The following is a 24,205-nucleotide window of genomic DNA, read 5'->3' on the forward strand; positions in this document are numbered from 1 at the left end:
AATTATTGATTATTCACAAAATACTAATATCTAAAAACTGCAAAGAGTTTTTAGATAAAAACTGCAGAGTTTTTAGATAGTCCAACATATGAGGCAACTGTATTTGCCCAAAAATGAAAATGTATAACTTGATTTAAGTGTTACGCGATAGTGACTGGTATTACTACAGAAATAATTAAACGTATAGAATTTATTAGTTTTATTTATAACAATTACTAGATGATTTAATAGATGATGGACTCCTTTATTTTGCACACTGTTACTGTCCATCTATTTCCAAACATCTGAGTTTGTCTTCCTTGTAAGTTGAGCATCAATGTGCAGCAGAAGGTGGAGACGGGGCGATGTAAAAAATACTTTGTGCTTTTTGCTGTTGGAGAAAACTTTGGTCACTTTGGCACCAGAATCTCATTAAAAGAACTTTAAGCTGAAGGAACAAAATGACTGAAACATCTTTATCTTTTTAGAACTAGATATATTCTGATACATGACAGCCACTCCCATGCCTAAAAATAAAGACATACGTAAAAGACTAATGAAACATTCACACCAAAGCTACTTTCTCTGTAAATTGACACTCATTTAGAATAAATCCCATTTATGACTACTTCTTCAAACTGCCACTTTAAACTAGTTAAAAAAAATAAATACATTTAAATTGCTGGGACACAACCAAACAAATGGAAATCGTTTAATGCAAGCTTGTGGTTTGAAAGTAAACATGATGAGAATAAACTGACTGTAGTGTTGAGCAGGATCAGAAATATGCTGCTATCAGAGGGGATTGTGAGGACAACATAACTGACAGACTCTCTAAAATTAATAATCTTCAGCACCTAAAGGGGGGACGCTTCCATGACGGCACATATATCCTGTTACAGTAGCTGGTAGAGTGAAGTCTGAGCACGCAGACGAATCTGATCTGGTCTTCTGTAGAACATTACACTCTGTCCCTTTACAAATGAATCTGGTTTGGCTGCATGCTTCACATAAAAACATATCAAGCCAGATGTTTTCCAAAAGCAGTTGAGTCATTCCATATGTTTCCATTTCTTCATCAAAACTGCAGAGATTATTAGCAGTCCTCTAATAATGTGTTTTAATTGGACTCCAGCAGTTGTTTGTTTCCCAGCTCATCTGATTGGCTGTTTGAATCTGTGATGTGGTTTACTGGTTAGTGGGAGTCTCTTATTGTTGTGAAGCCGTTGGAGTGCTTGTAGTGTGAGAACAGAGGTCTGTGCTGAAGTTCTGAACGGTGAAACTGGATCCCACAGCTGGATGATGAACTGGATGTGGTCTGCCTGAAGCTGTCCGCCCCCTCTTTATTTCCTCTTTGTTTCTCGTATCCATTAAATCCTCATTTTAATTATGATGACATCAGCGTGATAAAATGTCCCTATGTACCACACAGAGAGTTCGATCCAAAATCCAGGTCTCTGTTTGACTGCCATCCAAGCTTCTTTTTTTCATATTTTTATTTTTCTTGATTCTTTTTTTTGATCAGTTTGACCCCTTTTTTTATTAATGTATGGCAAAGACTTTTTTTTCTAAAAAAAAAAGAATTTCATATTTCAAAACTATCTTTAAATATATGATTTTTTAATTGCATTCTGTAAGTTTAGCTCTTGGATTTTAATGTTTTCAACTAAGCAAAGTAAATATTTACAGGGAAATTAAGCAGCTGCATGGTATTTTGTCAAACACTATTGGTTCACTGGGTTTTATTTAGGGATATCAAAGGAGAAGGGGTAAATCCTATGCATGCCAGAATTTTATTATTCTTATTTGATAAAAGAAAAAAAATCCTTCTTCACAATTAAATACCAATTTGTGTTGGTATAAATTCCTATTAAAATTCTGATTAAAACTTGACAAAATGTAATAAAAAAGCCGCAGGGAAATGAATATGCAAAGCACAGCAGACGACAGCCTGTTTGAGCACGTTTTAGCTTTTCCTCTGCGGCATGATGCATTATAGCTGTGTCTACCTAAACCTGTGTGTTTAGGTCGCGGAGACCTTCAGCCCCAGCTGGACAGCGCCATGCAGGACGTCAGCGATAAGTACCTGCTGCTGGAGGAGACGGAGAAGCAGGCGGTGCGGAGGGCGTTGGTGGAGGAAAGAAGCCGTTTCTGCATCTTTGTCTCCATGCTGCGGCCAGTCGTGGTCAGTGATGCATTCAAAAATGTTGATGCTTTCCAAAAGAATGGTGTGATGTGACATTTTTTGAAGAAAAATTTGCGTTTCCATATCAGTCACAGTAATATATATATATATATTTAAGGTTGCTAAAATCATCAGATTCTACATAATAATCATACTAAATGCTCATTTTTAAAAATTATTGACTTTATTCTGCAGTTATTTAGTTGCGCAGACTGGGAGCGCTCTGATCTGATGTGTTTGCATGTCAGGATGAGGAGATGTCCATGCTGGGGGAGATCACCCACCTCCAGACTCTCACAGATGATTTGAAGATCCTGACCATGGACCCACACAAGCTGCCAGCCTCCAGTGAGCAGGTACCAGTGTTTGACACAAGATGAATCTGATTCTGCTTAGCTGTTCGTGCTAATACACCATCAGTTATTTCTTAAACTTCCTGTATGAACAAAGATTAACTGTCAGAGACAAAAACCTGCTCATCATTTCATTGTAAATCAAAGTTTTTGCTTATATATTTTTGTTGCTCTTTTCTCTTCATGAAGCTCCAAGCTCCTAATATTTTTTTCCTCTAATGCAGTTTAATGTAATTAATATTTGCTCTACAGAAGCAAGCATTCTACTTTAAACTTTTAACTAAGCAACTAGGTTGGAAATAATGTAGAAAACTGATCAGTAATTCAGAAAATATCATTAGTTGATTCTTTTTTTTTAATTTTTTTTCAGTCCAACGTTCCAAATGTTTTTATTTTATGTGAGACGTTGCAGTTTTGTGAAGTTCTGGACGGAGTTCTAGTTGAAGTACAGATCCAACTGGAACACCCCATTTTGGCTCTGGATAATTGTTCATTGACTGAAAAGTGGGAATATGTGTGTCCTCTAAGGAGCCAAAACCTGTTTGACAGAGCTGGAAGCCAACGAGCAGATGGCCAGCCTCCACTTACTCTGACATGGTTTCTGCCAGCAGTGGATAAATCGGTTCAAATGATCAAATCTATTTGAAAAGCGTATTTTTTAAGAATAATTTCTATCTTTTTATAACTACTAAACTTTGCAAAAAAAAATCTTAGATTTCAGTAGAAATAATCAAACATCTATTTCTGCATAAGAGACGCAAAAGCTTGTTAATTACCTTCATCAGATGAATCCTTAATGTTTCTTTACATTAAACCAGCAGTAAACCTAAACATATCATGTTGCATAATTACACTTTAAGCAAGGGATTTTGTTTAGCTATATAGAAAATATAACACGATTCCTGTTTTTCTCATGTCTTTATTTCCTTCTTTCCTTTCCCTCCTTTTTTCTTTCCTTCTTTCTTTCTTTCATTATTTCTCCATTTGTTTCTTTATCCCTTCTATCATTATCCTTTCCTTTGTTTCAATACCTGCCATAACTTCTCAATAAACCTTGGTATTTAAACATTTTAAATTGGTGTAACACACTGGAGAGTTTAATATGGAAAAATCTGGAATATTTACATGAAACATGTTAGAACCTTGAATTTGTTTTCTTTCTGCCATCCACAGGTTAATGCAAACTTTGCAGATGTGTCGTTTATTGTCTTGTTTAAAGTTTTATATATAATGCTAATGAACTTGTATATCAAGAGTATTATCTCCCATGCCATTTCCTTCTCCACAAAGAAGCATCAGAACCACAAACTTTCCTTAATCCTCCGTTTTTTAAAGACTGTTTTCTTGTCCCTGCTTCTGCAGGTAATTGTAGACCTGAAGGGCTCCGAGTGCACCTGGTCTTACCAAACTCCTCCCTCCTCTCCAAGCACCACCGTATCCAGGAAGTCCAGCATGTGCAGGTGTGTTTGACAGCAGAGCCCTGCACTTAACATTGTTATGAAACCAGAAAACCAGGAAGGTTCAATAAGAACATCAATCAATCACAAACTGAATCCTTTGTTTCTTTATCGTTAGCTGCAGTTTTTACAGCTTCAGAAGACCATTTGGACCCATTTGGGAACATTTGCAAGTTTTAGGGGTTTCAACCAATTGTGGATTTTATGTCTCGTTTTATTATCTTTTGTCATTTAATTGTTAATTTAGGACAGTGCTTTTTCTCTGCTTTTGTTTATTTTGTATTTCCTCATAGGATATTTTTTTTATGCATTTAGACATCTTTTTGATGTGCTGTATATTTTCTCCACTGTTGTTTATGACTATTTTATGCTTCACATTTTTTAATGTCTGATCTCTGAGTATTTAAAAAATAAATTACAGCCCTTCTGGGAGTCTTTGTTGGGTTTTTCTATGGGTTAAGACTTTGGGCTTTAAGTGTTTTGGATCTCTTAGCCTGTTTGGTTCAGCCAGCAGACAAATACCAAACTGTTCATTATCTGAGCAACCAAACTTGGTGAACTGAGAATCAATTCCCTACTGCCACCTTGTGGTTATTACGTTGACTTTTTTTTGTTTTTTGCCTTTTCTTTTCCTGAAAAGCCCAATTTTCTTAGTTTTCCAGTAGGTTTTGTGAACATTTTATAAAATTTGCTCTCGTCCTTATGCTTCTGAGGATAAACTTGTCTTTTGGTTTCAGTGCAAACTCATCTCTGTGGTTTTGGTGTCGATCCAGATGTAATAATCTTAGAAAACCGATTGTGGTCTGGCTTGACTCGCTGTGAATCTGCTCTGGTTACAAACGTGGATGCAACTGTTGCTGCTTTTAAGTTCTTAAACTTTAAAAATCTCTAAATGAATCATAAATTGTTCCGTCTACATGCGCAAACATACACTTTCCCTTTTAATGAAGTTGAGCCATCTAACATTCCTTCTCCTTCGTCACACAGCAGCCTGAACAGCGTGAACAGCAGCGACTCTCGCTCCAGCGGCTCACACTGCCACTCCCCCACCTCCCACTTTCGTTACCGTGCCTCCTCCTCCTCATCTTCCTCGGTGCTGCCCCAGCAGACGCCGGCCCGTCTCTCTTCGGTCTCCTCCCATGACTCTGGCTTCATCTCCCAGGACGCCTACCAGTCCAAATCCCCTTCACCAATGCCTCCAGACAACTTGCAGGTAACGGTTGCTGGTTGGTTCCTAACACACATTCTCTCTGTCTGGAGAATTTCTTAGCACCTCTTTATTAAAGATGTGCTCCTCCGATCCCCTGCTCAATGTTTCAGTTTAACCTCAACTAACAAGTCTTAGTTTGACCTCAGTCTGACTTTTTTTCATATTTTTGTGAAATGAGATAATACAAAAGTCTTTTGCTGCAGGAAATATGCTGCCGTTTTGCGCACAGGGTTGCATACAGCGATGACTTTTGCATTTCCAGCGAATGCAATTAAAATCTAAATGTTTCAGCTTTGTGTTATTGTTTGTAAATTCATGGCTTCGCGTCTCTGCTCACCTCATGACATCTTGGTTTGGTTAAATATGACAAACAGCATTTTAATGTTTAGTGGGGGGGAAAAAAAGCTCAACAACTCTGATTCATTGTTGACCTTCATCATCATCTTTCACATAAAATTTCTGTGGCGTTGGCTTTTTTACAAGCCTGTCTTGACTCCTCGGCTCCATCATTGGATTTCATTAAGATTTGCTGCTTTTATTTTGTTTCACTTTGTTGTTGTTATTTTTTTTCTATTTGTTTCTGCGTCTCTTGTCTTTATCTTGCAGACTGTTGGTTTTGTTTTTCGGTGTGCTTTGCTGTCCTGCAGTTGTGTGTCTCTGCTTTGTTCACTCAGTCTGTCAATGAGGAGTCCTCCTCTTCCTCTTCCTCCCCCTCACATCCTGAGCCCAGCTCCGGGCAACAACAGGTGAACGAATACATGTGGAAACACATGATGGTAATACGGTTATGCCGATTCTGTGATCAATGAGCACCGTCTTGGAGAACAAAAAAAAACTACCCTACTGAGGTTGACACACACTCAAAACCCCTTCACAAAATAGAATTTTCCCATCTTCGCCACGTTTTCATACCAAATCACCATCATTAATTTTGCACTTGTGTTTCTGCCTCTCCTTCACCCGCTCACCTTCAGTTGCCAAACGGCTTTGACCATCACGCTGCCCTCTGTCTTCACGGAGTGGTCCTGCAGGGCCTGGACACCCACCTCCACCCTTCATACTTCACCTATTCCTCTTCCTCCACCACCACCTCCCCCATCTCCTCGCCCTCCTATCAGTGTGTTTCACCTACCTGGGCGTGGTCTCGCTCGGGTTTCAGCCAAACGGGAGAGCTCTCTCCTCCCGGCCCGTCAGGGATTGGAGTGATCCCATCATCCAGAGTCCCGTCCTGGAAGGTTTGATCCGCATTCCTCCATGATTTCCGCCCGTTTTCCCTTCAGTTTTTCCTTATTTCATCTCTGCTCCTGCCTTTCATAGTGGAGGCATCCAAGATGCTCAAATTGGAAACAGAAATCAGATTATTTCTGCTGCTGATTAGATAGTTTAATGCTGCCAAGCAAAGCTTCACACTCAAAACTTCTTCTTCTGCAAAGTCTTTAATCAATGAAAAACCAAAAGAATATTAAATCTGCAGAATGTAACTTTTACAAAAATGTGTTTATTTCTATATGTATTAAAACTGTATGGTATGAGACGGATAATCTGTGAAAAGATTGAGCTCCTCATCCTCCTCCCAATGCTGCTGCTGTCATCTCCAAGAATGCACCGCTTCTAGTCAGAAGCTACTAATCGGAGACGGGAGGAAAGTCTTAGCGCTGTCAATCAAGCTCATGTATGCGCTCCTCAATGTGCTAATGGTGGAAAAACAACTTGCAATTACAGAAAAACTGTTTACCTGACATTGGTGGATATGCTAACTAGCCTTAGCATTCATGACAAGCTATGTTGTGGTGACCCAGCTGTAGCATACCAGTGAGCAGTGCATACACAAGAGTGATTGACAGCTTTAAGACCCATTAGCGTTGATGGGTTGTTTCTGACTGTTGGGTGTGTTTCTGCAGTTAGCACTGGGAGAAAGTAGAGGAGCTAATTTTTTTTCACAGATCTTATACTGTCTTGGCATAATGATAATTTTAACAAAAATATATTTTTCATAAAAGTTACATGGTGCAGTTTTAACTGCACCCATTAACACGGATTTTCATTCCCACATCTTTGCTACAAATGGAATTATAATAAGCTGTTGAACTTTTCTTCTTGTGCAGGACTGGGCCAAACCAGGTCCGTACGACCAGCCGATGGTTAACACTCTGAGGCGCAGTAAAGACAGGAGAGATACTACAGATCCCAGCAGCCACCAGGGCTCTGATGTCACCACTCCAGTTGAGGACCAACAGGGGATTAAAGGAAACCACACTGTGATGTCTTCAAAAGTCTGTTTAAGGAGAAAAAAACCATTCAGAGACAGAATTTAAAAGCCAAAGATGCAAACCTTGACGATGATCTCTTGCCTCCACTCCAGGGAGAGAAGGAGGCCCACGAGGAGCTGGCCAGAGCGCTGGCCCGAGGACTCCAGCTGGACATCCACGGCTCCAGCAGGGACTCGCTGCAGGGCTCCAGTGGCTACAGCAGCCAGACCAACACACCCTGCTGCTCAGAGGACACCATCCCCTCACAAGGTGCACGCACACACCGTGTTACTACTACTACTACTACCGCTGCTACTGACACAGTACTACAGTAACATACGGAATAATTTTACCCTTGTAAAATTCCATACAACAGGAGTTTGTTTTTCAAACTTAGCTTATTTTTAGTCATTTTTTAATATTGATGAAAAAGTACTAGTTTCACTGGGAAATTATTTCACTTATAAAAATGTTGTGTTATAAGTTAAATGATCTACTGGTGGAGCAAGTACCGTTTCATCAATATAATAATTATTTACTTAAAACAAGCTCCTATATCTTGCTTAACAGTTACTTGAAAGTTTTGTCTTTTTTCAAATGTGCCAAGATATATGCGCTAGAAACTAGACAAATACGTGGTTAGATTTTGTGTTTTTACAGTATTATAGATAAGAATTTGATTGAGAAAATCTTCAGCTAAGCATTTATCCTGGTTAAACTTACCTTGACAGTTTCTTTGCTCTCCACAGTGTCAGACTGTGACTACTACTCTGTCGGTGCTGATCATGAGGGCGAGCATCAGTCAGACTTCGATAAGTCCTCAACCATCCCGAGGAACAGTGACATCAGTCAGTCCTACCGCCGCATGTTTCAGTCCAAGCGCCCAGCTTCCACTGCCGGTCTGCCTTCTAATCACTCAGCCATCATTACCCCTGGAGTGGCTACGATTCGACGGACTCCATCATCCAAACCCAACTTACGTCGACCCTCTGGGGGCCTGAACTTGGGTCCAATCCCTATCAAGCCCCCTATGATCCCAGTGAAAACTCCTACTGTGCCTGAACATCCTGGTTTCCCAAGCAGAGCAGAAGATGGTAATACACCACGGACCCCGTTAAGCCCCCCAACCACCCCTTTGTCACCTAGTAGCAATGGACCGCTGTCACCAAAGTCCGTCGCCTGGGGAACCCAGCAGCCGGACGAAGGATCGGATCCTCCTACCCCACCGCCTCAGCCGGGCAGTCGGCTGACAGAATGGGAACGCCGGCCTCTCCCTGAACTCCTGGAGGAGACGGAGTACTGCGAGATGGAGGACTTTCTGGTGACTATCCGGCGAGGCGTTAAACTCAAGAAGACAATGTCCAATGACCGATCGGCTCCCATTATTCACTGAAACCACCAGGGTCAACTGGACTACACATTCTGTCACTTTCACAATATTGTCTTGAAAGGACAGAAAATGGCTGTAGTGAGCAAGAGTTACAACCTGAAATTGTGCCAAAATAGTTGGAAGTTGCCCTGAGACTGATCGAGGATCAGTTTGAGTGTAAGGAAATAATCGAAACAAGAAACTTTGACCACTGGCACCTTGGACGAGTCTGCTTTGCTGTACATGGTTTCACAAAGAGGATGATCAGTTAAAAAACAAAGGAATGTTGGTCTTATTCCATTTTACAAACAAGCATACACATTGAGAACTCCAATACTGGTTCTAAATTAGGCAAAGTTTGGTCAGAATCAAGCAGGAGGTGTAGAAGGACCATTTTAGGAGTCTTAGTTGCATTTGACCAGTGAAATATCCTGTAGGGGATTACTACAATGGTCACTCATCTGAGAATTTTGCCTCAGGGCAACTTCAAGATGTAAAAGAAGGGAAATTATTTACTTGTGGATTTTGAGAGTTGGATAAAGTCTTTCTGGTAGAGGAAAAGGCTTAAATGAAACGGAAAGAGAAGAAGATGAAATGGAAAGATTCGGAGCAACTGAGCAATTTCAAAAGATTGACAGATTCTGTGTATGTAAATATTCAAATTCTTTTGTTCTCTGCTCATTTCACATCCTCATAGTCACCCTTTTTCAACTTAATGTGCCAAAACACCCCAAAATAATTTCCATGTACCTGAAGTGATCCCAGTTTTGTGTAACCGGTTTTCTGTTTCGTTTATGTAGGGTAGCACGTAAAGTGTAATCCTTCCCTACAAATGGTTTAATGCTACAGTTAAACAGTAGACTGCCCTGCATGATGTTACAGTTTAAGTCATTTTTAGATTTTAAAGTTAAATAAATCCCAGCATTGATTGCAGTTCAGTAGGCTAAATCTGCTTTACTGTGCAAACCAATCCATGCCTGTAAACTTAAAATTAAGAAAAAAATCTTTAGGTATTGTTAAATATTTATTTTTTTCATAATCTAGGTTTGAATTTTGTTTTAAAGATTTGTTTTCTGTAAAGCACTTTGAATAATTCAGACAAATTAAAAAACTGCAAACTGTAAACCTATATGTGCCAACGTTACTGTATGTGTTAGCATACATAGCACTACTAGAGGCTGTTACTGCCTTTCTCTGGTAATTGGAGTAAATCGTATTGGTCTGTTGTGGTGAAGCCTTTGTGCTGATTTTAGCTGGCACTGGTGTAAGCAGTAGTGGAAAATATTTTAGTAAAAAACATTATTTAGTCCGACTTTAAAGTTGAGTAGCGTGCTACAGTAAACAGAGTATTAATGCAAATCATAGGAATATGTGAGGATTTGAAATAGAGATTTTCTGGGGACAATCATCAAAAATTTAAATTGCATTAAATGTTATTTTAGTTCAGTTTTAAACTTGGTAAAAAATGTGCTGGAAGCCTTTCAAAGAAAGCTATGGTAGATTGGAAAATCAAACAATTTTTTTTTTTTAATTTGCAATCATTTAGTGGATGGAAAAAACTTGCATTAAGAAATTGTAATTTACAAAATTACCACTGTCCTAATTATCGGAAACACTAAAAATTCTTTTGAAAATGGATATTATGGAGGTTTTTTTTTTTTCAATTCATAAGTTTTTTTATGTTGATCAATGTTTTTAGGGAATTTTAATTATTAATCCAAGACTTCCTGGTTCTGTTGGGTATAAACAGGACATAACAGAGGCCCATTCCCCCAGCCAGAGGAAATGCCATTTAGGTAAGGCAGATGTATGTTGACATACAGTCAGAAAGTCTCATAAAAATAGATACTTGCCTAACTTTGCCCATACCTACAGTCAGAGCAATAAAGAAAATGTTGAAAATAACTAGAACTGTGACAAATCTAACTTGCCAACATACACGGTGAGGAGGGTAAGAAAGAAAAGTTAGAGAAATGTATGAAAAACGTGTCACGTTTGGTCCTTCAGTGCCTGGTGTCGACTGAGTGACACAGCACAAGTCTGTGTGTTGCAGTATGCTATAGTTCTCCATTGTCTGGTCTCACTTTAGCCAGTTAATGTCTGGTTTGGACCTGCCAAGTTGTGGGTCTCCATTGGTGGTGTGTTACTCATTATGTGGGCATGAACATGGACAGGAACATGAGTGGACCATGAGAACCAGAGCCTTGGACTACTCTCTGATAAAAGTGTAATCCACACATATACCCTTGGGCGGCCAGTTTCACTAAAATTTCTTGATGTATTTGTTGATTGCGGGTTGTTCGGTCCACTTGACTCTTCATGCTTTCTTCCACCAGAATTGATAAAAAAAGAGGTTTGGACCTCAATGTTTGACCATAGAATTGTGGTTTCCCATGTTAATTGAAAATGGTGGTTGAGATATTCTTCCACAAGTTTACAAAGTCCGGCCTTCAATTGTCCATTGACATAAATCAATCAAGTTGCTTGAATGTCAGGCTACCAAGTGCAGTCTGCTATAAATCAAATGGCATGTACACATTATCTGGCTTTTACCACCCCTTAGGTGGTTCCAGAAGACAGGAAAGAACCGTGCAGGATCTGCAAATGGAGATGAGTTTGGCTGAGTAGGATTGGGAAAGAACCAGTTGAAGAAGAGGCATATTTTCTGGCCCAGTGTATTCAGGAGACCGTTTCCAGTGTCACCAGGCAGGTGCTTAATGTGGCGTCATACTAGTGAGATGACAAATGTGACACATTTGTATGCCTCATGCTTGTCCTAGTCAATGGACTGTGTTATCAAAAGTTCCTCTGCCCTAACTGTACTGTACCATTGAATGGTGCAGTACGGGTCAGTTGCATGGGTCACTGTTACAAAAGACTGACAAAATAGCATCTCCATACCATCCAATATCGGTGACTTCCTTGCACGGTTTTACCAGAGGTGCCATGCATTGGGGGGACTGCAGTGGATTTATTGGGTTTCTAATTCCCTCAACTCTTAAATTTCCACCATTGAGACACAACGGTTAAATTGTCTTGTCTTAAAATCTCATTTTGAAAGTAAAGATTCAGTCTCACCCAATTTTTACTTCCAACTGTAAGTTTATCTGCTAGATGCTTAATAATCAAAAAGGTTTATATGTTGGCATTAGTGAGTAAACAACACAAAAACCTCCCTGTGCTACCAGAAACTGCTATAATGTGGCGTCTTCACACATTTAAATTATTTATTCTTTTAAATATATATACTGTATATGCATTTACATTTCTAAATTACCAGCTGTACTTTTACAGTATATGAAACCTATGAAGATAGTTGATATGCATGATAATTCATGCCTTTTGGTTCATAATTTTCCACTAGAACTCCTCCCCTTAGTTAGCATCACTCTAAAGGACCCCATTTACTCTTCCACCCTGTAATGTTCCACATGAATCATAAATGTGTCATATTTCTTGTGACTGCTGTGTGTGAGAACTCAAGCCTGTCCCGTTTCCCACTCCAGGTTTACAAAAACAGTTGTGTAGCTGATGCGATACCAAGCGTATGAAGCTGAATGTTTGAGCCTGTGACCAACCAACAGTGGGTGATTTTCCTACTGGGGATTAGACGAGCATCAGGAGTTACATCCAGTTGTAGCGTTAAAATATTCTGCTTGATTATCTGCACCGTTCCTCAGCGTGTTCAGTCAGAAATGTTATTTAAAGTTTAACTCCAGTTGGATCTACAACCATTTTTGTCCTGTGCTCGGCGTGTTTACATGCCATTTCTGTCAGCGTCTCCTTAAAACCCTTTAACGTTTGGCCTTTGACACAAGCTGCCAAATTTTTTTACAGTGTATGCTGAATAATCCTTTGAATTTAGGTTTTGTATGCTTTTCTTACTTCAGGTGCTCCTGTGAAGCTTTGCAATCACTCCATTGGTAAATTGTTCCAGCTATTTATTTTCTACCGATTAGATTTTTTGAGAGACTGTAAAGTTATCGTTTCCCCAGTAAAACTTTTATTTGATTTGATTTATTATAGGCTTATTGTGGGCTACCTGCTGTACATTCTGGCATTTATACATTTGTATAAATGTTCTAATTGTACAAAAATAGAACATTTCAGTTGATCTGACTAAAACCTTTGAACAGTAAGACGAGCATGATGTCTTGGGAACATTGATTTTGGCGTTTGGAGGTGGGTTATGTCTGGGGAGATAGATGTTAAGAAAATATTTGATAAAAGTGTTGGAATTCTTGTTTGATATTTTGTTTTGTTCTTTTTGGTTTACTTTTTATTTTTCTACTATAATTTTAAGATTCAAGCACTCAGTGATAGCAGTAAAAATTGACATCAAGAACAGATTCCTAACAAAAAAGATGTTACCATTAAATCAGGAAAGTACCTAAACATTCTGTTAAGACTTGCTAACACAAGTTTAAAAAATTTCATTGGATATAAATACTAAGCTCCTAGCTTAGTATTTATATCTAAGCTAGGAGCTTAGGTGGGTGTCAAACCCACCTCCAAACAAGTTAAACTAAAATTACTTCAAATTTGTCCACAATCATATCCTTACTAATGCCAATAATGTTGTATGAGTCATGCTTGGTTTTTTTCCTCCCTTTGGCAAGTTTTTGAATTTTTGATTTTCTTATTTCTGTTATTTCATTCAGTTGTCACACGAATGTAAATTTTTCTACCCTTAACTCAGTTGAATAAATTCCCCACAGGCTTTTAACACAATAAAGAGTAAAGCTGGATGTGTTGCGATGTGTGTTTCTTCTTTCAATTGAGCTAATTCAGACAGATTTAAGAGGACTTTAATTTAGAAAACCAAAACATTTGTTTCACTATTTTAATGCAGGAGGTTAGTCATGTGCTCCTATATTTGGATAAAAATATATATATATTTGATAGTCTTTTCTGTCATTTTGTATTGCAGCTAGTGAATAACCCAAAATATAATTATTTATACAACAGTATTAGTTGGAGAAGGTGTCTTAAGAATCCTACTTTACCTGTTCATTTCTAAATGCATGGACAAATTGTTTTATGCAGAGTATCTTGAATCAACCTGTTACAAAACCTATAGAATATAAATCAGATCTGACAAGTTAAAATTTATGTATTTATTTTGCCAAATAAATAGAAAAATTAAATTTCTAATGAGTAAAAGTAGCTCATAATTTATATTTACTTTGACCAACACTTTTACCTGTGAATGGAAGTTTTCTCAGCAGCTGTGTCTGCCTTGCTCCAGGGCACTTCCAGCATAAATCAAGAAGAGATTTAGGTACAGCGACACCTGCAGGCCAACGAGTAAACATTCTCATATTTATTATATTACTTTGTTGCATACAATTCTGCAAAAACACTGTGTAGACAGTACAGGTTCTATAGTACAAACATGTTTAAGTGCATGGCAGCTGCTGTTCCAGACTCACCACAAGATGGCAGCACAACATTGCATTCCTTTGACAAGAGTATTCATAATTCAAACATTTTTTTATTTAAATCAAGCAAATATTGTATTTATATTAATTCTTAAAAAAACAAGCATAATGTAAACTTGATGCAAAAGGAAACAAATCAGGTTGCTCATGCTGAAACGGCACACCACTTATTTTAGTCCCTAACAATTTAATACACAACCTGAACAAACAATAAATTGTTCATAATCCTTCACAACAAATCTTCCTCTGAACAAGGCAGGCAGGAAACAAAGTAATCTCCCTCCTCGTTTTAACTCCTGCAGCTGCTTTCATGCTCAGTAAAGTTCAGATCAGAGTTTCTTTTAGCTCTCAAGTCTTTACTTTAGTCACACAATTTGTGCTCATCACTCTAATACATAATATGTTCAATAAAGTAGATACAATTACAAATAACATATTTGAGTTTTAGTAAGATTCTGCTTTTGTTGGATTTGGTAAAATATACATTAAATGTTAGCTGAGCCTAACAGAACAGAACCGATAAAGATTGAGGAATGTGTGATCCAGTGGATCCATTTAAGATGCCTCTCAGCTCCTCACATATCAGTCAAGCAGATTTTTAAATGTCTCTGTGAACTAGATATGCTCTGAATCCTAAAGTTCATATCATTGATTTTCTAATTACAACACAAAGTTTTAATCAATTCAGATTCTCTCCAGGTCAGAACAGAATCAATCATTGTAAATCTGTAACAATAACGTAAGCTGGAGCTATTGTTCTTTGTTGCATGCCTGCATCACCAGAATAAAGACAGAAAAAACATCTGCATAAACTAAAGAGGAGTTCACACAAACTATTCCACAATCAACTACATTAGTTCATTTTTTTTCCACTTAAGATTCCTACATGTGACTTTTCTTTCAGGTGCATTTCAAAAAATTAGAACATCAAAAAGGTTTATGAGCTATTAAAGCTATGATTAGTTTGGCTCTCACCTGACGAAACCTCCGAATTTGTTTCTCAGACAAATTAAATTAATTCTGTTTAAAAAAAAAAAGTTTTTAAAACAGAAATGTTACATTCTTCACACAATCACAGGGAAGATGCAGTTGACAGACGACACCTGTCCAACAGAATCTTCAATGTTTTTCACCAGGAGGATAGGTCACAAGAGGTCATTGCTAAAGAAGCCATTCAAAATATCCCAATGTGAAATTTGATGGAAGGAAAAACAGACACCAAATCTATCAACAAAAATCACATCAAAAGCTACCTTTAAAGAAACCTTGGCTTCCTTAACACCTCAGTAGTGCCTCAACCAACAAGTTATATTATTGCAGTAATTTATGCAAAACGGTCTATGACCAAGTATTAAGATGATATACAATTCAGGTATGCTTTTCAACAAGCTGGGATTACTGCACTAAAAATCCTTACTTATATTTAATCATATTGTCCTTATGTATTGCTGGAACTTAATTAACTTTGGGGTTTCATTAACTGTAAGATAAAAATCATAGAAAATAACAAGAACCGATGGAATTACTGAAATAAATCGACTCTTCAATGATATTCTAATTAACTGAAATACACTTGCATATGTAGTTTGAAATCCAGGCACTATTTCTAACATATTAAACATATAAAATGCCTGAACACAAAAAACAAAGAGAATGAAAAAGATTTTTGCAGTTTTGACTATTAGCACCTTGAAGTTCTGCTGATGTGTTGTTGTACAAGACATCAAGAAAACAGACAGAAACAAAAGGGGGGATGCAGAAATGTCTGCGCCGTCTCTGAGGTTTTTTTTCCTTGCATAAATGTTTTTGGAAATAAAAATCTCAGCCATGTGGAGCTTCCTCTGTGATCACTTCCAAAGAACTAAAATACACAGATGGTGGGACTCAAGTTGAGCGCATGTAGGAGAGAAAAGAGCCGAACACAAAAGAAAACAAGCTGATACAGAACAACCTTAAAAACAAGAAGAAAAAAATCAGTTTCTAATTAGTGTGTCCTACCACTCAATGTTTCCTGATATAAAGCCATAGAAAATATCCAAGGATGCTTTCTTATCAAACTGAGAAGGAAAACATACCTGATATAAATAAGAACACGCAGCTACATCAGTTCTTCATGCAGAAACGACAACATTACTCCTCGAGGTAGCAGACAACATTATATCTGCTTCATCTTTTTTATTTTGTCAAAGGTTCAAGTTGCACAAGACTTTTCATATTCATCTGCAGTGACTATTAGTTTGCCACTGACGTAATGATTATGATCTTTACAAATAAATAGTGTTTGAGATGACGTTTTCCAAAAGTATAAAGTGTCTATTCATGACAAAAATACATTTTGTAAATGTGCTTTTATATTTAGTTATTTGGAGTGGAAAAAAGGTCATAATAGTTGAGCTGACAAATAAAATGACAAATATGAAAATGGGTTAATCTGCTGCTTTCAGTAGGTACGTACTGACAATGAGAACTGACCGGTTTCAGTCCATGGGACATCTAGCTGTGGATCCTCCCTTTGTGGGGAATAACTGGAAAGAGGAAGACTCAGTTCCAGGTGAGTGCTTCTACTCAGGCGGCTTTCACAGAAGGCTTTTGTGCTTTTTGAGTGACAAACACTTGATTAATAATAATTTTTAAAACAAAGTTAAACTTAAAGAGAAAGGCGTAATCAAGAAAAGCAAAAGAATATTCCCTGCTTGGATTCTTTTATTTCTTAAGATCACCTCACTTCATAACATTAATGTCATACTGGGAACTGGAAAGGAGAAATAAATCGCATGCGCTCTCATTATTGGGGATGCATGTATTCAGCAGACATGTGCTGGTTATTGTTATTATTTTTTAATCGTTTTTATTTTTTATTACATTTTCAAATCTGTCTCTAAATCCTAAAGTCCTGATAAAGAAATGCCAAACGCATAGAAAGAATGACCAGTTTTTCCCCGTTGTATGAAGGAAAAGTAACGTTACAAATCACTGCCCCTCCTCCACTTGTTGCTACTCACTAGTTACCTGACTGAAGAAACCCTGAAATCTGCTTGGAAAAATGTCCAGTCATGAAAACGACAACAAAGGTCTCAACTCAAAACTAAATCAGTCCTACATCTGATGTAGTAAAACCATAGCCAGCAAACTCCAAGTAGCATAACTGGTAAGCAGCTGACTGCAGGCTAGTTAGCTCGAATAATGAATCCGCTAAAATCAGCTTGTTCTTAGAGTCACTCAATAGAAAGTGGAATAACAAAAAGGTAAACCGTTCTGCACAACATTGTAACACTATTTATTATTTCCATATACTTATGCGCCAAAATCAAAATACCTATAAGAATACCAAATATAACCTTAATATAATCATATCTGAAATAGAAATAGTTGCAGCTTTACCGATTTATCTAAACATACTTAAATCATATATATAGTTTGTATTACTGTGCCTATATTTTACTCAATCTCTAACATACACCGCAACTTAAAGTGAAGGCACCAGATGGATTAGTGTTAACAAGCTTCTCATTCATTGACTTTTCTGGTTGCTTTTGTCAAGAATGTCAAGTTCTGCAATACTCTAAAGTTGAGCAACTTTCTGCAAATCAGGGTTATCTAGGAAAAAGGCTAACCACACCAGAAAACCTCTAGAGATGTTCAGCAACTAAACCAGTTTTCAAAAACCAAACTAGAAAATCCATTTAGTTCCACCTTGTTCCTTTTTTTTTTAAAGAAATTGAAAAGGATGTTATGGTTCTCCTTTACAGAAATCAGCTGAATCACGTTCTGTAACGGATCTAATGAACATAAAAACTGCAATCTAGTCTCTTAACAGTCATCATGACATCATTAGCTTTTATCTGATTCATTTTAAAATGGAAACAATCAAATGTATATGGGAATTTTCAGAATTGCTACATAATTCATAGTGATACTTACTATTTTAATAAAGAAGGTACACTGAGATCAAACAACTAGGATTGAATCATTTCCATGATAAACATGTTGCTTTAAAATAAAATGTTTTAAGGCAACAGACTCTGGGGAATGAGGGAACTAAAAATTGCTTTAGTGTTTCTTTGAATGCCAACAATCCATCTTGAAGGAGCTGATGGAAAAATCAATAAGGAGCAGGATCTCATGATGCAGACCGATCTTTCCTGAGCATAAATAAATGTGATACAAACTAAATCAATAAATGGCAAGAATCAAAAAGAATTATTCCATAATACTGCTGTGTTTGTATTCAATAGGAGCCATATTGTGAAAGCCACCTGAGTCTCCTGACAGGGAATCTATTGTTAAACACTCCTTTGTAATGTGGACATGAAGCAGAATCCAGTTAGAGATGTGGTGGATTGTTAGGAGTGTGATGCTGCGTCACTGTGCTTCTGCCCCGTTCTTCTTCTTCTTCTCCTCATCATCGTCATCGCTCAGGAAAAGCAGCGGGAACATTCCCAAAATACAGCCGATGGTGATGCCGATGGCTTTCCCCTGCAGGGAGCAGAGAAGGAGTTCATTTTAGACATAATGACGAAGCCAAAGTCTTTCATATGCTGGGTGAGAGTTGAGAGTTGTTTCACGATTACAATACTACTGTTATAATATAGTTATACAGCAGGGTGACTCCGGTGAAATGTATTATTCATAGCATGGTAGCGGAGGTGCATCAGTTGGTGGTTGCTGGTCTTATTTGGGTGCACTAAATAGGATGCTATGCTGCTTTTTATTTTTTATTTGTTCCCACAAAAATCCAGCCAGCTGATTTTGGTGAGTGTTGGTTGTGTTGTTCTTCTGCCTCTGGAGGCTTTTTAGGTAAAGGTTTCCCATTTCCTTTCTTTCAGCATCTCGTTTTGGCTAATCCTCCAATACGTCTTATATTCCAAGAATATCTTACACCGACAGGTGATTTAACTGCATATCTTTTCTTTTTTTTTTTCTTTTTCAGTGAGCGGTCTAGCACCAGCAGACAGAAAGAGCCATACAGTTTAGGTGGGGACTCTAAATTATTAAGCTGAATTATTTTGACAACAAAAACTTTTACTAAAATTCTTAATGGATTTATAACTGAAAGTAGAAGAGCCAAGAAACACAGGATTAGAGGGACAGATGATCACCTTGTAATAATGTTTTAGCAGCTACATAAGTAAAATAGTTAAAATCTTATTAGTAAAAACTCTGATTGGATTTTGTTTAGAAATGTGAGACTTTTAGTTGCTTCCATTCACTGCCTCAACACTCATTCAATTCATTTGAATATTATTGAAAAGCCCATTTATTTCCAGACTGTTGTCACTAAGCGAAACACTATGTAGATTAATTCCACATGTATGTTTGAAAACCTTCATTTCTATTAAAATAATTTTCTACTTACAGCTAATGTAAAGTATGCTTATTAACTGCTTGCAGAGTATTTTAAAAAGGAAAAAAGGTTTTAATCTGACTGTATTTTCTAATTTATTGAGCGTTGATCTACGTTTAATAGATCAACTGCATGGCTTCCAGATATAAAATACTCAAACTGTTTAGGGCAGAGCCAAATAAGTTTTTATCTTTTATTTAGCATCTATCACAAGCATGCAGGAGGACCAGCCTGCTTTCTTTCACTATTTTTCAAAACTAATTCAATTTGAGTATGGAAATTATTACCATCATAATTTACAGCCCTGAAAAGCCTTCAAGTGTAAAAAATATTGGACATAAACTTATTGTTTTTACATTTTATTCCTTTTAAGAATATCAAAAATGAGCTTTCCAGTTGCTGAGAGGTTTATACAAACTGTGTACATCCGGTTTGACTTAAGAGATTTTCCCAGATCCTCTCTGCTGAGAGATGGCAAAGCAATAAAAATGTGGAAGATTTTGAGTCATCTCACCATGTGAGAGCTGAGCCTGGTCTGCCACATGTCCACCTGCTTGGGTGTCAGATCAGGAACCTGCATCCCCAGTCTGGAAGCCAGAGCCTCCACATAACCTGCCAGACTGCAAACATACATGTTACATGTGTTTTTATGAGGTCAAGCACTTTGAAATGCCTTGTTGCTGAAAGGTGCTGTACAAATAAAATTTGATTGACTGAATGATACATATCAGTTATAACATGTAATAATAATTTCCAACAAAATCACATTTCTGACAGCCAAGAAAAACAAAAACAAAAAACGAACGTGGAATTATTTCTAAGTTATACAAAATATTGAAGGAGGAAATGAACATATTACTTTTTGGTTTACGGCTCCAGTCTAGAGAGTAAGACAACTAAGCCTCTAAATACTAATCCTAATGGAAAAACAAAGTGTTGTGAATAAGATTGTAATTTGAAAGAAATAATTGCTCCAAGGAATTTAAGAACAGGACAAACGCAACTCTAATGAGCAATTATCCATGAATGAAAACCTAGAATCATATTTAGTTTGGAAGAACTACTCGACTTTTTAATCTAAAAAAAAAGCTATTAGCACACCACAAAAGGAAAAACATAACACAGCTCAATAATTTAGAGCTGCTATAAACTTGCACTGCTCCAACCTGCACTAAACTTCATGAAATGCGACATCTATTTCTAAAGTAACAAGAGAGCTTGGAGGATGTTGGAATGCTGCTTACCCAAGACCTGCCAGATCTGAAACCAGATTCCCCAGAGCAGCGGCTGCACAAAGAAAGAGAAACGCTTTGATTGCTGCTGATTTCTAAAGGAGATAAAGAAACAACTCAGGGGAAAAAAATTCATTAAACTTCATGTGGGATTCTGCAGTATTTCTCCACCAATCTAATGAATAATTAATGACACTGTTTAGACCACTTTATCCAAAAAACATCAGAAGTGAGGAACATTTTAGATTTAGTGCAGGAGGGAATCAACTTCTCTAGTAACTCCGATTTTTCCGATGCAAGAATGAGCAGAAGTTTAATAAAGCCAGAAATCCTGATAGTAATCAGTTTTTAATTTATTAAAAACTGTGAGGAAACTAAAGTCTATGAAGGAAATTAGCTTTCTGGTACATAGATTGTGTCTAAGATCTGTTAGTTGTTAAATCAGTGGTTCTTAACCTGGGTTCGATCGAACCCCAGGGGTTCGATGAGTCGGTCTCAGGGGTTCGGCGGAGCCTCTGCCGAGGAGGTAAAGACACACTTGTGTAAAGTCGTGATGACGCCCCGCTTTGCCATCACTTGCTGCAGAGGATCACGTTACATTGCTTAGCCAATCAGAGGATCACATTACATTGCTTAGCCAATCAGAGGATCACGTTACATTGCTTAGCCAATCAGAGCTGCGGAGGAGCTCTGATTGAAGGAGCTCCACTCTCAGCATGGATTTGAACTTTTGTCTTTAATTACTTCAGCAAAGCTCACAGTTTTTACCAAATACTGTAGCTTTCGGTGTACTTCAAAATCTGCTCCTTAGTCCTCTTTTCGGGGTTGCTACTGCCTCTTGTGGTGTGGGGGTGGTAACACAACTAATATAATTACATTCCTAAAGCAGAATACCGCAAAGTCTTTATTATTTATTATTAATTTTTCATTCTCTTAAGAATGTAGAGCTAATTAAATTATCTAAACAAGACCTTAAAGTGGTTCCAGTTTCTCTCGATGGCCAACCTGTTGAAACTGTGGCAAATTTTAAATGCCTTGGGTCGTTCCTGGACAGTCAGCTCAACTGTGCTGAAAACACTGACTATATTTTGAAGAACTGTTCTCAGAGACTCTACCTTTTAAGAAGACTTGGTGATCTTAAAAGGTAGATCACTAACCTTTTGGGGGAAATTCAAGACATTGAATTTGGGGGGAAAAAATTATATTTTATTTATCACTACAGAAGGGTTCAGTGAATGCGCATATGAAACTGGTGGGTTCGGTACCTCAAAAAAGGTTAAGAACCACTGTGTTAAATTAAGAGAAACTCTGCTTAGTTGATACATTATTTTTCCCCATTATCTAACAGCAGGCTAACAGATTGCAGCCACTCTAAGCCTGAAAACTCCAAAGCAGCTCCTGAGATAAGCTGGAGGAAATAAGTCTCACCTCTCGTGGTGCACCTGAAGCCCTCACCTGGATCAACAGCCACACACACACGGTGAACAGCTGATTAAAATCTTACCGGGGAAATTGGCCTAATCCGGAGTCTTTATCCATGTTCAGAGAACTGCTTTACAGGATAAACTGAATATATCCATAAATGCCTTGGAATATCCCAACAAATAGAAAAAAACTATCTAAATCACGGTAGTAAAATGGAAGCTTAAAGTGATTAAGGGCGAGAAAAGGTGAGTTTTATAGATCAAGTAGCACTTTTGGAAAGTCACTTTCCAAAAGTCTTATGTGTTTCTGAGGTTTAACTGTCAGCTTTCAAACATTTCTCCTCAACGTACAACATCAACAAAACACAGCAGCTATGAATAATTAACACCAGGTTGCATTTTCACAATGGGTGGATGAGAATATGGCTGAGTTTACATTTGCTTATCAAAACTGCCAGGGTGAGAAGTTTGTCCTCAATAAATTTCTGGAGGCATTAAAGTCCACAATGATTCCAAATTAAAGGCAGTGGCATCTCTGCAGGATTTAAATGTCCAGATGGACGACTTCAATGTGAATTCCCTTCAAAGAGAAAACGTCCTGATGGTGATGCGGTGAGACGGCAATCCTGTCTCACCTCGTTTTACCGGCGTTACGGCCACAGTGGAGAAACGGTCACTGACATAAACCTGGAACCGTCTCTTTCCAGATTAAATAAGAAAGCTGATCGCTCGACCGGCTGGGAGATGACAAAACAAATATAAAAGCAGGTTCTGCATGGATGGAGGCAACGTAGACGAGCATTTGATCTGAAGCCCGTCTTCAGGCTCTGATTTGCACTTTGCAGAGGTATTAGGAGCCAAGTAACCATGGAAACGGGGTAATCTAGCAGTGGAGAGAGGGAGAAGACTAGCTCTAGTGCCTTTATGGTTTTCACAGCATAATAAAGACCCAAACTGAGACCCAGAAATGGCACCATGACGACAGTCGGCTGGGTGGCAATAAAATGCAACAAGATCAGGGGAAATAAAAACAGTTCAGGGCAAATTTAGATTACTGGTGACATCACCTGAGCTGTATTGGCAACAAAGATTCTCTGTGCCAGCTGGGATGGAAAAATGGAGGCTGTGGTTGTGGACATGAAATTTACTTCAAAAACTAAATCTTAGATTAAAGCAGTGACTGCAGGGTTTTTCAGTTCTGACTTTTTTTTTTCTTTTGTATCTGATATTAAATCCACCTCACCCAGGAAGCTCAGTATCTGGCGAGACGACTGCCTAGATTGTGTGAGAAAGAGATTAAACTAATTCTGAGGAATAATAAAACCCTGCAGGACAAATAATAGAGTGCTAGAAGGCAACTTTTAACAGTCTGGTTTAAAAGGAGGAGACAAACGGCTCTTCTTTCAAGTTATTGTCGCATTTTCTAGTTTTTTAGAATTAGAATGTATTGTTCGTCACTGCACACATGCACAGTAAGATTAAAGGCAGCTCCAAAATAGTGCAAACAATGTCGGAAATATATACAATATAAACATTAATTTGCTGATATTTACAATATTGAATCAGTTACATTTACACATACTCACATACAACCACCATATAATTAGTGCATGTGAGAGGTCAGGGTGCTAATTGCTTTTGAGGAGAGGCTGTTTTTGAGCTTGTTTTTGTTTTGATGCATCTGTAGCGCCTCCCTGAGGGCAGAAAGTTAAACAGGTTGAATCCAAAATAAGAAAGGCTCTTATTTTGTAAAGTCTACAGACTGATGCTTGCTTCCTCCCCTATCAAGAATGCCCACCTAGCTGACAAACCTATTAGCTTATTAAATATTATTTTCTACAAAAAATAAAAAAGAAATGCATAAGATTTTTTTAGTAGCTCAGAACATTATGATATGGGAAATACAGTGCCAGTAAGTTTGGAGAGAACTGCAGCTTCTATCTGTGAGAGGTGTTTAATCAC

General features: G+C 37.8%; 2 protein-coding genes across 5 annotated transcripts in view; one reads left to right on the top strand and one right to left on the bottom strand.

Moving 5' to 3' along the window:
* Positions 1–13,550, top strand: part of LOC103472803 (MTSS I-BAR domain containing 1) — a 56,806-nt gene extending 43,256 nt beyond the window's left edge. The window contains exons 8-16 of one of the 4 annotated variants that reach the window (XM_008422642.3): positions 2,007–2,164; positions 2,413–2,520; positions 3,880–3,977; positions 4,962–5,187; positions 5,859–5,930; positions 6,159–6,419; positions 7,290–7,457; positions 7,547–7,703; positions 8,183–13,550. In XM_008422642.3, the coding sequence (XP_008420864.1) occupies positions 2,007–2,164; positions 2,413–2,520; positions 3,880–3,977; positions 4,962–5,187; positions 5,859–5,930; positions 6,159–6,419; positions 7,290–7,457; positions 7,547–7,703; positions 8,183–8,826 (1,892 nt within the window). In that variant the 3' untranslated portion in view covers positions 8,827–13,550. The remainder of the gene's footprint in view (positions 1–2,006; positions 2,165–2,412; positions 2,521–3,879; positions 3,978–4,961; positions 5,188–5,858; positions 5,931–6,158; positions 6,420–7,289; positions 7,458–7,546; positions 7,704–8,182) is intronic. The other 3 variants (XM_008422644.3, XM_008422645.3, XM_008422646.3) reach the window with 3 other exon arrangements.
* Positions 13,551–14,110: 560 nt separating this feature from the next.
* The window catches only part of tmem65 (transmembrane protein 65), a 30,087-nt gene continuing 19,992 nt past the window's right edge, over positions 14,111–24,205 (bottom strand). The window contains exons 5-7 of the mRNA XM_008422647.3: positions 20,832–20,874; positions 20,102–20,207; positions 14,111–18,719 (exon numbers count right to left, since the gene is read on the bottom strand). Of these exons, the coding sequence (XP_008420869.1) occupies positions 18,606–18,719; positions 20,102–20,207; positions 20,832–20,874 (263 nt within the window). The 3' untranslated portion in view covers positions 14,111–18,605. The remainder of the gene's footprint in view (positions 18,720–20,101; positions 20,208–20,831; positions 20,875–24,205) is intronic.

The sequence above is a fragment of the Poecilia reticulata genome, chromosome 11 (genome assembly GCF_904066995.2).
Source record: "Poecilia reticulata chromosome 11, P_reticulata-male-v2, whole genome shotgun sequence".
NCBI lineage: Eukaryota > Metazoa > Chordata > Actinopteri > Cyprinodontiformes > Poeciliidae > Poecilia > Poecilia reticulata.